The sequence below is a fragment of the Vespula pensylvanica genome, chromosome 12, assembly GCF_014466175.1.
Source record: "Vespula pensylvanica isolate Volc-1 chromosome 12, ASM1446617v1, whole genome shotgun sequence".
In the NCBI taxonomy this organism is placed as follows: domain Eukaryota; kingdom Metazoa; phylum Arthropoda; class Insecta; order Hymenoptera; family Vespidae; genus Vespula; species Vespula pensylvanica.
This window is the reverse complement of record NC_057696.1, coordinates 5,255,350-5,269,682: the sequence shown is the minus strand read 5'-3', so window position 1 is coordinate 5,269,682 and position 14,333 is coordinate 5,255,350. Positions and strand designations below refer to the sequence as shown.

Below are 14,333 nucleotides of genomic sequence, written 5' to 3'. Positions count from 1 at the left end.
TAAGCACCTTCTCGCGTCGCACGAAATATCCAAGGAAGAAAATCTCGAAACGGAGAAATAGCCTTGCTCCGAGTCGTTATCCCCCTTTTTTCTTGCGTCTCCAAGCTCCAACTTCGGATGCTTTAGACGTCGTAGAGGTTAAACCGTTCCTCAACCGACTATTTGCCAGGGTGAAACAAGTTCGGAGGTTGGCTCCGTAATCTAATTTGCGAAGCAATCTACAATAACAATAGTCCGCGTACCACTGACGAGGTGAAGAGGAATAGGAGAAGAAGAGGAAGCAAGGGGTAGGGCGTGCATTGGCGGATGGTAGCGGTGGAACTACCGGATGAGGAAACCTCTCGACTTTGGCGTACCAACGCTCCTAACTTGCAAGTTTTCGAAGCTGACGAATAAGAGAGACCGCGTTTGGATCAACCTTTAGATTTTCCTGAGCGAGAGACGTCTTCCTAAATCGTTCATTCACCGATGACGATTAAATGCCAAATCCAAACGGAAATGTACCCGTAATTATGAAAATGGCCAAAGTTTCGACAAATTGGATTTATAACGCGAAAGCTTATCACCGATTCCGGCAATTAACTTTGAAAAATCTCTCGTACGATAAAAAACTCAAACGTCGCAACTTGCATCAGGGACAATCGTAATACGGCCGGATGTTGCGAAAAGGGTAGGAAAATATCGTGAAGCGACTTTGATCATTCGAATTCGGTGACGCGTGTTAACGTCGCACGTGACCATTTTTCGAGGGGCTAACAGGCACTCGCGAGCAGTAGTCGTGTTCCACTTGCATATTTCGAGATCCGTGACGACAGAGAAAAGAGAAAAGCGAGACGACGTCTGGTGAAAGGTCTGACAGACGGACGAACGGACTGACGGACTGACGGACAAACGGACAGACAGACAGACGGGCAGGCAGACAGACAGACAGACGGATAGGTAGGTAGGTAGGTAGGTAGGTAGGTAGGTAGGTAGGTAGGTAGGTAGGTAGGTAGGTAGGTAGGTAGGTACGTAGGTAGGGAGAGAGAGAGAGAGAGAGAGAGACCGAAGAAAAAAAAAGAAAACGGAACGATGGGCGCGTGCCGATCGTGACCTCGTTTTTCAGGCTCTGTTGGAGCAAAGAAAAAATGTGCTTCGAGATATCTGCAGCTGCACACCGTCATCTCGGTGTATGTACGAGAGTATTAAAGAGAAAGAGAGAGATTAGATATCAGCGAGAATTTTTTGCAGACAGCCTTCGGAGTTCTACGAATCGTGTAATAATCTTGTCGAAGGTCGACGACGCGTCGTGTACCTTCGGTATTAAGTCTCCCGACGACAGGAAAAGTACTGTTATTTATTTAGGGATATGATAAATAACAATGACATTAAACATTAATCGCCCACATATATGTATATACATAATAAAATGAAAAATAAGCAGCCATCATCGATAAAAAGAAAAAAAAAACAAGACTGATCTAGCCGATGATTCGTCAAGCCGCAAGGAAAACGGTAAAGAGGTATTAAAAAGAAGATGAACTCACTTGCGTTCCAGGATGACGGTGATGATCCTGTAGGAAGGAATGTTGCTGATGCAACGCCGGCGAGGATTCTTCTCGATTCTCTTGATGACGACGGTGGTGTTGTCGTTGTCGTTGTCGTTGCTGTTGCTGTTGCTCTTGCTCTTGCTGTTGCTGTTGCTGTTGTTGTTGTTGTTGTCGTTGTTGTTGATGATGATGTTGATGATGTCGTTGATGGTGATGATGAAGATGGCGATGGTGATGCAAAATGGAGGCAGAATTCGACTCGTGCAGAGGCTCGAGCCGACGGTGATGAAGATGATGCGATACCGTCGCCAAGATGGCCAGCAGCGCACCAACTATTAGAACGAGTACCGCTGACACTACGTAACCGCTCGTACCCACTAAAATTCGACAAGGAAAGAGTACACGTTGTATTAATCCTTCCCTTTGTATTCATCTTTCTCTTCGACTCGACCGATCGTAAAGCTTTACGATCGAAAACTTTTCCAAGAGCTTTCCTTCCTCTATTCTGTCTCTTTTGCAACGTTTCGCCAAGAGATGAGCTAATTTCCTGTCTTTCGTCGTTCAAGCCGATCGACGGCTCGAGAAAAATATGCGATCGTTCGTAAAAAAGAAAAAGAGTTGATTCGTAATTCGAGGAACGCGCGTGTATGCACCTTGGTGGCTATCGCGAGTTGGATTTATCGGCTAGCCAATCGCTTTTTGTCGCTCGACCACGATTGCTGATACGAAGAAAAGCGAATCTATTTTGCAACGGCGATGCGCATAATTCCGTGAGCTTATTTTATGAGCAAATTTGATTCGATTAAATTGTCGTTTCTTTTTTTTTTTGTTCCTATCTCATTCAAATCGTCGGTCCGATCTTTGATCCTTTCGCACCAAGGAGATCGAATAGAAAGGACCGAATGAAATCGGGCCCGTGCGTTGATACAGAAAAAATACGCTGGTCTAAATCGTGATAGCGAGTTTAGAACGTTTAGATTAAGAATCTAATCGAATTTAGCGATATCTACTCAAGGAGGAAAATCTTTAGCTTATAATCGCTAAGACGTCGAACGGTAGACTGAGTAAATACGTTGAAGCAACGTTTGAAAGCCCCCAACAACGCCAAAGACCAAAATAATATCGACGATAAGCAATAGCATAATATCAGACTTTATCGTCTATTTCCAAGTCCGTCACCGAAAGCAACTACGCGTACTTGAATGTGCGTAATTTCTATATACGGGGTGTCCGATTCCGATCGATTCCTCGTAAATTTTGCAACATCTCCTCGTAACCTCGATGAACTTGGACGTTCAACGATTATTCTTTTAAAGGTCAAATCTGGATCGAGTAAAATTGGACACCCCGTAGATCCCGAGATATATCTATTCCAGGTTATCTTTCACCTCGCGAAACGTATTTTTCGATAAGCAACGACAATGTCCGAGTCTAGTTCCTACTGTCTCCCGGTCATAAATCAAAGCTAATCAAGGGCGATATGAAATCCGAGCCGAGAGACGGGAGCGCGAAAGAAGGAAATAAAAATGGTAGAAAAAGTGAAGTTGCTTGGTCGGTCTCCCTCGAGGAACCTTTCGACCTGGTAGCTGTCATAAACAAGGTAGCTCATTAACTCTGCGCTTCTGTAGGCAGCATAAAATTCAGGAAGCGATATACGAGCATCGGAGGCCTCGACGCGAGCTCGGCGCGAGCTCGAGAACGAGTAGGAAAGAAGGTGCTCTAGCTCGACTTACTCCTCCCAGTCGATTTCGTACGTGATACGTGAGAAAAACTTCTTGGATGAGTTCCTCCTTGTCCTCGAGCGTGAGTCATCATCGGTGAAAACAACGAAGCTAGAGGAGGAGATACCGTGAACGAGACTAGAAAATCTCTTTTATCGAGGAAAGGAGGAAAGATATTTTTCAAGTCGAACAAAGAGTCGGGGAGATATTCGAGGTGAGTCGGCGAGGATGTGTGTACGAGGACGACTCTGTGATCGCGATTGGTGGGACAGGATGAGACACGACTATAAAACCTTATCAACGTTCATCATCGCCAGTTCAACGGTTTGAACCGCTCGTCACCCACCGCTCGTTAAACGTCCTCTTTATCTCTCTCCCTCTCTCTGTCTATCCATCCATCTCTCTCTCTCTCTCTCTCTCTCTCTCTCTCTCTCTCTCTCTCTCTCTCTCTCTCTCTCTCTGCGAAATACACTCTTCGCCAACGTAGCAGCATCACGAAGCTCCGTGCTCATCCGCCGAAAGACTCGAAAAGACGAAACTAACGAGGAATAGCGTTTGCCCGTGGAGGAGGAGCGAGCGAGTCGAAGAAAATTCCGCAGCTCTGAAATAATCCTCGTTTCTTACGCGAGGAACGATCGAGTCTTCGTTATTAGAATTATTAGCGACCACGCCCCGAGTCCGACGTGTTTGAACTGCCAAAGTGCAGAGAGCCAGGGTCTCCCTACGTACTCCACGAGTTCGAGAACGAATAGAAGGTAAAGAAGAAGACGAAGGAGTAGAAGAAGGAGGAAGAGAACGAGAGGAGGAAGAGAAAAGGGAAGGCTCGGAAAGTCGAAGGAGAAGGTGGAGCGTTTGCTTTTGGTCAGCTTTTGTGCGAGAAGGAGCAGCCGGCCGGCGTCTAAGTCCGCAAACATTTTGCGTGTCAATATTTGACGGAGCGTTTAGGATGTCTGCCATCGTCGTCGTCTACGTCGTCTACGCCGAGCTTAAAAAAAGAATAAAGAAAAAGAAAAGAAAAGAAAAGAAGACTTCCCGCACCTTTCATAGATATATATTTCGATTAACTTCCCCGTTTCTTTCGCTTTTCCTTCCCTTCCCACTTATTTTCTTTCTCGTTTTCGTTTTTGTTTTTAATTACAATTATTTTTTTTTCTCTCTCTATATCCGTCGTTAGAGAGAAAATATGCGCGCGCATGAGAGAGAAGGGACGGCAGGTGCATCGAGAACTCACGAGAGCATCTTCCGTGGACTTCTTTTCTCCCTCGGTATCCTTCTCTTCCTCCTCCTCTTTCTGGGGTCATAACCGAGACTGCTGGCTTGCAACGAGCGAATCTCCTTCTCTTGCACACGCACGTGCACGCGCGTGTACTTGGCCGACAGTGCGAGTGGACTTGCAGGACGATGACGACGACAACGAAGAGAAAGAAGGAGAAAGAGTGAGAGAAAATAAGAGACGGAAAGAGAGGGAGAAAGAATACGAAAGATGGAGAATAAAAAAGAGAGGGAAAGGAGAGTATAAGAGAGAGAGAGAGAGAGGGAGAGAGAGAGAGAGAGGAGTTACGATGGTGCAGCGCATGCAGCGCACCAGACAAAAAACGATGAGCTACGGTGGGGGCCAGACGGGGGACAAAAACACGCGACGGGCCCCAAACCCACTTGCGAGCGACTCCCTTACACCGAGTCCTGCACACACGTACACGCGCGCGCGCACGCACACAGGAGCAAACAGAGGGAGGGAGGGGGAGAGAGAGAGAGAGAGAGAGACGCACAGACACACGAACGGACCGTGTCTTTGTACGTGCAGTTTAAGCCTCTTGCATGCCTGCATCCGAGGATCGCATGCAGCATGGGTAGAAAAGGGCGAACGAACGAGCGAAAGCAGTCGGAGCCCTTTCCAACGTCGAAATGACCCATCAAGGACGACGGCGACGGCGACGGCGACGGCGACAACGACGGCGACGACGACGACGACGACGACGACGAGAAAGAACTTCCTACTCCTCGAATTTTTTTTTGCTCGTAATCGAGACTATCGATCGGAACGAATATCTTCTATTCTCATTTCGTCGAATATTATTGCGATCGTTAGCGTCAACGTGAGATCACGAGGATCTACGTTTGGTCTAATAAATATTTCCTTTCCCTTTTTTTACGTTTTTGGTCGTGTCGAACGCAATTGAGATTCTACCCTTTCCCGTAAATTTTACGTTCGACAGGTGGACGTCGCGTTTTGCGTCGCAAATGTCGCAGGTGCGACCTTTGATACCTTCCTCTTCAAAATATGTTGAAAAGTATATCGTTGAAAAAGGTACCATTTATATCGTTTTATCACTCGCGCGGTACAATAAAAAAGATATAGAAAATAAAAATATATATCTATTTTGAAGAAAGATTTTTTTCGAACGAACGTGCCGAAGAAATTTCTTTAAAACGGACGTACGTACGATTCCGCTCGTCTCAAGTTTAGAAGGGAAAAAGGTAAAGGATAAAAGTATTCGTCGGTTAAAAATAAAATAAAGAATAAAGAGCGAATCTAAGGGATTTCCACGGCTCGGGTGAACGCGTCGAGTCACTTTTAATACGCTTATCTGTATTATTGACGGGTCGCTCGGCTTCGTCGGAGATTAAAGCGGCGCAATCTTTAAACGGATTTTCAACGTTCGAACGTGAACGAGACGAGACGACGAAGGACTCGCCGAAAGGTTTCCACGCCTATGAGGAGACCGGGGGATAGACACGTGTTTGACCCGAGTCGACGACGTGGCCATCCATGTACGAAGGGCAGAGTGGAATCCGACCGAAATGAAAACCGGATTTTACCTTGGTTTTCACTTCGTTCCAGGTAAGGACCATTCGGTCCACGACGACGACGACGACGACGACGACGACGACGATCTCTCGTATGCTACGAATTAGTGAAGAAAAAAAGAAAAAACGGTGATAAGAATGATTGCTGTTTATCGTCGAGATGGTGTACGACGTTAAAAAGAATAAAGACAAGATGGAAAAAGTCGTAGGAAGGCTTATTAAAACGTGCCATTCTTCGATAATGCGAGTCGAGTTGACTAACTCTCCTACGTCATCCGTCTCTTTCTTGTCTAGCCAGGCCTAGTCGGCGTGCTCTTTGTCCTGTGACCTAGATAGGAAAGCTAGCGTGAAGCAGAAGAACGTTGATTCAGAGAGAGAGAGAGAGAGAGAGAGAGAGAGACAAGGATGGGAGGAAGAAAAAGAGAGACGGACTAATAACGAGCGTTCTACGCATCGTCGTGTAAACAAATGAATATGCAGATAAACGTACGAGCGCGTACTAGAATAGATTTCGATCGAATGAAAATTTTTTCTCGTCGTCCTAGATCAGTGTCGAAAGAAAGCGAAGAGGTCCAACTCGAAGACGAATAAAAAGGAAGAGTACGACCATGGTCGCGACTTTAATTGATTTTCAATACCGTTAAGCGCCGCCGCCATCGACGCCGCCAGGCTCGTACAAGCTCGGACGCTGAATGAAAGAAGTAAAAGAAGAGGAAGAAAAAGATGGAAGAGAATGTGGATAACGAAGCAAGAGAAACGAGATGGCTGGTACTGCTGCACGCGTCGCTGATTTCGAGGCTAACCTTTGCAGCCCACGAACGTTTCTCGCGAGCGGTACTCTCGAGACGGACCTAACGGACCAAGGACGAGCCTTCTTTTCTCTCCTTCGTTCTCATCGGCATTCTCGTTATTACTTCTAATCGCATATGACGTCTCTCTCTTTCTCTCTGCCATATCTCCAACTTTTTTTCTTGTTCTATTTATGAACAAGAGTTCACGAACCTGAATAAAAAATAAAACAGAGAAATAAATATTTATAGCTTCTTTCCCCTTCCGTTTCTTTTACGTGCAACTACGATACGCATAAGAGAAATACCAATTTATGAATGAAGTTCACGCTAAATGCGTCGTTCGATATTCAAAATTCAAACGTGAAAGAGGGAGAGGGGGGGGGCAGAAGGCGTCGTTTGTACGATTGAAGAGGCCAGGAACATGGCATCGTCGTTGTCGTCGAGGAAGGAAAGGACGTTAGACGAACGTCGTCGTCGTCGTCGTCGTCGTCATGGTTGTCCTCCATTGTCCTGGCTCTGCATGGCTCTCCTCGTTAAAGCGTCCTTAACGATCGCTCTTCAACGACGAGTCCTGCCTGTCGTCGAAATCGTCGTATCGTCGATCTTAACGAGACTCCTAGTTTATCTTCCAGCCACGCTCCTCGTCTCTGACTCGTGAGAGCCAACCCGAATCGCTTCATCGCTACCATTGAAGTTTTACTCGGAGAACTTGTCAACGACGATTTTCCTAAGAGTTTTACCGCACGAATACCGACTTTCTTACGAATTTGCAAAAATTCATCGATCTCCGGAGGAAGAAGAAAAAGAAAGAAGGTCGAAGGACATTTTCTGGACAAAATACCCCAATGAGATCTTTGGAGTGGGAATGGTTCGTCGTCGAGGAGAGAAAGGAAAAAAGGAAAGGAAAGAGAAGAAAAGAGAGAGAGAGAGAGAGAGAGAGAGAGAGAGAGAGCGCGCGCGCGCGAGGAAAAAAAAAGTATAAGAATACAGAACGGTGCTGTGCATATGTGGGTGGGCATTCTTCGTGCAGAGGAGTGAAGAGGGTAGGTCGAGAAAGAGAGGTGGTACTACCAGATTGCAAGAAGCCGAGGCTGGCCAAGGCCAGAACGTCGCGGAGCCGAGCCGGATTATTTTTAGCGCTTCCTACTATTGTGCAAAGCACAAGTAGTCTGTCAAGCGTCTAGGCATTCGCTTTAACGGGGGAGTCCTCCGTTAGATTTTACATTTCCCCTCGCTCCTCCTTTACGACGAGTCGCTACTCGATCCATCGATGATGAGTGTCGTGTACTATAAATGGGCTGACACGTACGCAACGAATCAGACCGCACGACGATTCTTCTTCGCAAAAAATCGCGAAAGTGCAGACGCTAGAAAGAATCGCGTTATGCAACTATCCGATCGATGCGACACGCATAGAACGAGGAAAGAATGAGAAAAGAACGAGGAAAGAACGTCCCGCACGAGTCTATCGGATCTGTTAGAAACTTCATGAAGGATTCTACGTACGTTCCCAACAACGCAGGGATGCGTCTATCCTTGAAAGCCATAAATATTCAACCGGTATACTATTTCAAACGACGTACGTAATACGGTACGTAAACGTCGCAAGAATCCTAAAAGAGCAAAATCCAGGGACATCGAAGAGAAAGAAAAAAAGAAAGAGAAAAAACGAAAGACTATAATTTTTCTTCGAGAAATATTCCGACGCGACTTTTATCGCAAAAGCAACGAAAGCGTTTCTTCGGCGTTTCGTTCGACGAAAGGATTGAGCACCTCTGATCCCAGAAGGAAAAATCAAGGAAAGAAGAAAAGGAGACTCGTTTCTCGAATAAAACGAGTAAGAAGGTACGTACGTTTACGTATACATACGTGAGTGGAAAAAGAAAAGCATCTACGCCTTTTTCTAGATACTCGAGAGATTCCAGGACGGTGCGGTAGCAGCACGTCGAATACGACGCATGGCCTTAGCCTAGTTGCAGAAAAGGCCGTTCGCTGGACACGATGACGGCTACCACCACTACTACCGCACGACCACTATCGACGATAAACGACGACGACGACGACGACGACGACGACGACGACGACGACGAGGAGGTTTAAGTAAATCAACTAATCAGTACCACGCTGTTGTCTCGCGTACGAGTTCGTGCTCCCCGACTTATTTACTGGGATAAACCGGCTGTTTAGACGGCATCGTACACGTCGTTTGAAAGACGATGCTTCCAAGACCCTACACGACGAGAGAACGACGAGAGAACGACGAAAGAACGACGAAAGAACGATGCCTAGACTCCTCATTCTTATATTTCTTTCCTTGCTCTTCTCTCATCTGCGATCCTCTCCTTCGTCTTCTCTTTTCCGATTTCATTTCTTTTCGCCAATTCCCTTCCTTGCGATGGAGTAATCGCGAGATTATTCGTTAGTTGCCGATAACGATGACGTTTTACATGACAACGTGATTTCGATCGAATCGCATTATTCGAAAACGAACGAACGATATCGACAATGCAAATAAAGTCAGACTTTACGTAACGCCACGTCGAAACTAGGCGTCGCTAAAGGCGTCGCTAAGCCGCGACGAACGGGAGGCGTTTTTAAAAGAAAGAAGAGGAAAAAGAAAAATGAAAAAAAAAAGAAAAAGAAAAAGAGAGAAACAACGAAAAATGTCGGGACCAACGACCTCGTTTTTTTTCGCGATAAGAAAACGTTCGTTCGGGAGGCAGAGTAAGATTCGCGATGCGTTCGTCAAATTTCGCGATATTTCGGAATAAAAATGAATGATCGTATCGACCGATCGATCGATCGAAAAGAAGAGGAGGAACGACGCGTGAATGGAACGCGAGCTTACGTAAATGTTTCTCCTTTCTAAAGAAACTTCAGATATGCATCTCTCTTTTCCTTTTGTCACGTACAATGCATTCGCCGTACAAACATCGATCGCTTTAATCCCAACAAACTTGTACTTTTTTTTCTTTCTTTCATTTGTTCTTTGTTCTCTTTTACCTATTTCGATAAACTCTTGAACGTTCGATCGTACTTCTTTCCGAAGGAAAAAGATTCGAGTACCGCGATTTGACACGTATCGGTCGTTGACGATCAACGTTATTAGCGATTAATTCGCGAAGATAAAGCAACCGGTTATGGGCGATAATTGAAGAGTAATCTTTCGTAGATGCACTCGTTTCGTCTACTCTCCTTTAACGTAAGAAGGTCGAGCGAAATCAAAGCGTGCTATCGTTGGAGGAATTTCGGGACGTTGAACGATCGGTTACATAAAATTCATAAGACCGCGCGTTGGAACGCGATGACTCGCTGGATTCGCCATGATTTCCGGGAACGTCTCGTTTCTTACATTGGAACTCGACACTCCTTGCCTGGAAGGAAGGCCGCAGAGAAAAAGAGAAAAGGAGAGAGAGGAAGAAAAAGAAAAAGAAAAAAGAAAGGAGGAGACCGAACGTACAAGCCGAACGCGTGCGTGACGTTATCGGTGATGTGCTAAAGTCTCGTGGAGGCTGCCGTTGCTTCTGTCTCGTCGTTAAAGAGTACGTCCTTGACCAGTCGACAGGACGTACAGTTATGTACCGAGTAGTTTTACGTACGCTTCGTCTCGCAGCTGCCCGTATACACGCTACGTGTATATACCCACTGCTCTTTATACGCCTGAAAGATGTTAAAAATTTGGCATTTTTTTCGGAAAGTGATGCGAATCGATCCGATCCGACGATAAGCTCTTACGGATGCGAACGATCCCCGCTCGGTGCGATCCGATAGTACGACGTTCGCTGGAACTAAGGCAAATCTATAACGCTAATAAATGCGTTTAACGAGGAGCGCTATACTTTGACGTTATCTCTTTTCAAATAAGATACTCGAAATAAGTCTAAAGAGATTCCTAACCTCTGAGCGAGCCAAACTATTAAGAATCTCCGAAAATTGATGAGGCCTATTTTAACTTTGCCTAGCATCACGATCTCACGTTTTCAGTGGGCGTTCTCGTACGGACCAAAACGTAAACGCACATTCAGGAAAATAATACGTCCGTCGTTTGCGAAATCGTTTAGAATGGACCGTCTGACGACGGCGACGACGCCAACGACGGCGACGGCGGCGACGACGACGACGACGACGACGACAACAACGACGACGACGACGACGACGACGACGAACCTAAAAGGGGGCAAACCAGCGAGAGGAGGCAACGGGCGAACGACGACGTAATGCAAGGCAATTGGCCTTGCGAGGTGAACGTACTCGCGAACGATTCGACAAGTATGACGATGCGAGGAGGATAAGAAGGAGGCATATCGTACGTACGTTGCACTGGCACGCCAAACAAAATTCGTATCGTCCTGACTCGCGATCGGTACGCGATTCGTCCTACTCGTTGAGCGCGCTTTAACCGATCGAATCGCTATTAACCGTTCGCTTTATTTACGCGTTAAGCGATATTTCGTTAATGCGCGCCTAATGTAGGTCCAAACCTAAATAAAACTAGAGTAGTTTAATGACGATACCTCCTAGAAATAGAGACTCGGAAGAGACGTAATAAGAAAGAAAGGCGGAAAGAAAGAGATCATTGTTTCTCCCCCTCTTAGAGAAGCAAAGAGGTCATACGCCTAATTATCCCACGGCCCGGGCACGAGCACGAAATACAAGGAATATAAAAGGGAAAGAGAAAAAAATAAAAGGAGAGAGGGGTCACACAACAACGACGGAGGCTCGAATCGGAAAAGGGAACGAACGAGAAAAAAAAGACAGAGAGAGAGAGAGAGAAAGAGAGAAAATGCTTGGCTCGTTCCATCGCGAAGCACGCGCGACGAGCAACGAAGCTTATCGTAAATTATTTCAATGCACCTAACTCGCCTAACGTGCAGGGAGTATTATTTACGACGAGGGTCCTCTCTCTCTCTCTCTCTCTCTCTCGTTGTCGTTCTCTTGCTCTTTCTCGCGCACTGGGTGCAGCCTAGGCCGTCTCGGATAGGGTAGGATACGATTACATCACGGCGCAAACAGCCGGTAATAGTGGCTCAAGGCTACTATGCGCATATGCACATGCATGGCCGCAACGCCGGCTGGCCCACACGAACGCCTCCTATTTATTTATTTTTTTTTTCTTTTTCTTTTTCTTTTTCCCTTTTCCTCTCTTCTCCAACGTTCGCGAGAAAGTCTTACTCCCCTCGATTACGTGCGTTAAAGACGCTTACATTTTCTTACATTATTTTTGCCTTCTTTTTTATACTTGACATCGGAGTCTAGTTCCGAGTCAACGATGTCGCATCGCTGTATATTTTTTAGACGAGTTACGAGTCAGAAAGAATCTCGCGTTACGACTCTTCCTACTAGATTCATAATGATTATCGACGTGGAAAATAAATGTTGTAACTCTCCTCCGCTCCAGTCTTTCCTCCGCTCTTTCCACGCACTTACACGAACGCAACGATTTCGACGTCCGAGTGTATTTTAAGAAGCCGACCGACGCAGGACTTATCTTTAATGACTTCGCAGGGTCGAAAGTGCAACGCGTCCTCGAGTTATATAAAACCCTACACCGTCTGAAATCGTTCCTCGGTTGAGATATCTCTTCGAAGACGAACAGACGCACACTACGATCTTGGGCCTTTATCTTCTCACACAACGTACGTACCTCTATAATTTTATCGGTCGATAACGAAGAATGAAAATTCGATATACACGTAATTTTATTTACTCGTACGATCGTCGTCGTAGTCGTCGTCATCGCCGTCGTCATCGACCGAACACGTGGAAAGAAAATAACGCGTGGGCTTGTGCCAACGTCCTCGGGTCTCTCTTTTTCTTATACCGCTTGAAATAAATCATATTAAAATACGATACAAACGCGTGTTTCTTCTCGGTGTTACGGAAGAGATCGACCATTTTCTTCTTTTCCGTTCTTTCTTCTTTTATTTTCTTCAAATTATATCGGATAGATACAATGAAATTTTGATCGGCGTACGCGCGATAAATAATATTTAAGAAAGACGAATAATTTTTGAGACCTAAGGAACGTTCTCGTATCACAGGATCGATCTTTAAAAAACGTTGCATCAACGTACGTGAAAAATCGAGACAGCTTTCGATAAAGAGCTTAGGCCCGATGTCTTCTTAAGGATTCGATATCTTTTTTTTTCTCACATTGAAGAGACTCTTTAATCGAGGCCGTTGAGAAGAGTTTGTAATAACGGGGACACAGGTGCCGAACGCAACGCGTCGCGTGTAATCGTAAAAAAAAAAGGATAATCGTGGCGAGACGATACGCATAATCCAAACTAGTTCTCATCGATCATTCGGCACGTGTATTTCTCACTTGTGTCGAGAGATAGAAGTCTGCTTAACAGAGAGGAAGATGGAGGGAGGAGAGAGAGAGAGAGAGAGAGAGATAAACCAGTCGCAAGAATGTTGCGGAGCAACTCGCATGATTCGTGTTGCCTAAGCCAGATTTATTTACGTCGTAGGGGCTACATACATAAAGAGTGAGAGAGAGGGAGAAGAGATACGTGTAATCTAACGTACGATCATCGGTTCGATCGTAAAAGGAAAGGAAGTCTCGCCAATATCGATATATCACGATCAACGCGTTGCCTTGGAACGAGATTCTGATTTTATTTTGAAAAAGTTCGGAATGTCTGTAGTAAGAGAGTAAGAGAGAAAGAGGTTTATTAATATCTATACCAATATCGTGAAATAATAAACGTGTGGTTCGATAATAATACTCGCGACGCAAAATAATAATTATTAACCAACGGACGATGCGAATAATAAAATAATGAAATAATTAATACGGTAATATCGTAGGAATAAAAATAATGAAAAACGCGTCTCGATTCTGTTTCAAGCGGTTATTTATAAGCGTCAAACTCGTAAAAGAAAATGGAAGAAAAACAAATAGGCCGTAGTACTCGGATCTGTTCGTTATTAATAGTCGACGTCGATCGAACAGATTAGATCGAAAGAAATCGTTTGATTTTTCATCTTGGAATGACGAGCAAGCCGGTTTCGAGGACGCACTCGATCGTATCTCGCGATAGGCGTTATTACTATCATCGTTATTATTATTAGTCGTTGATAAAAGTAAAATAATTTCCGGCGCAAACGTAAAAGCTATCACCGACATAGTCGACGTTGCGACGTAATTCGCGACCGCGCCAAAAACAAAGTTTTTTTACGTCTGCCGAACGTCTCGACGTAATTCGGTATATGTATCTACGAACGATACAGCTCTCCTTCTTATTGTTATTGCTCTTGTTAAACGCGTCGTTCTATTCCGTCTAACGAAAAGATATATCTGTACGCTGAACTATATGGATTCGAATCGATCAAAAGGTTATATTCGTTCGAGCGGTCGAAATATTTTGTATCGAAAAAAGAGACAAATCCTTTCGAAATTTCGACGCGAGGACGTCGCAATGCTCTTCGCGCTCTCTCTCTCTCTCTCTCTCTCTCTCTCTCTCTCTCTCTCTCTCTCT

The 14,333-nt window shown here is 45.2% G+C and overlaps 1 protein-coding gene across 1 annotated transcript in view; it reads right to left on the bottom strand.

Annotated features, from left to right (window-relative positions):
• LOC122633405 (DNA N6-methyl adenine demethylase-like) overlaps positions 1–14,333 on the bottom strand; it is a 52,067-nt gene that overhangs the window by 30,159 nt on the left and 7,575 nt on the right. The window contains exon 2 of the mRNA XM_043821234.1: positions 1,527–1,906. Coding sequence (XP_043677169.1) covers positions 1,527–1,906 — 380 coding nt within the window. The remainder of the gene's footprint in view (positions 1–1,526; positions 1,907–14,333) is intronic.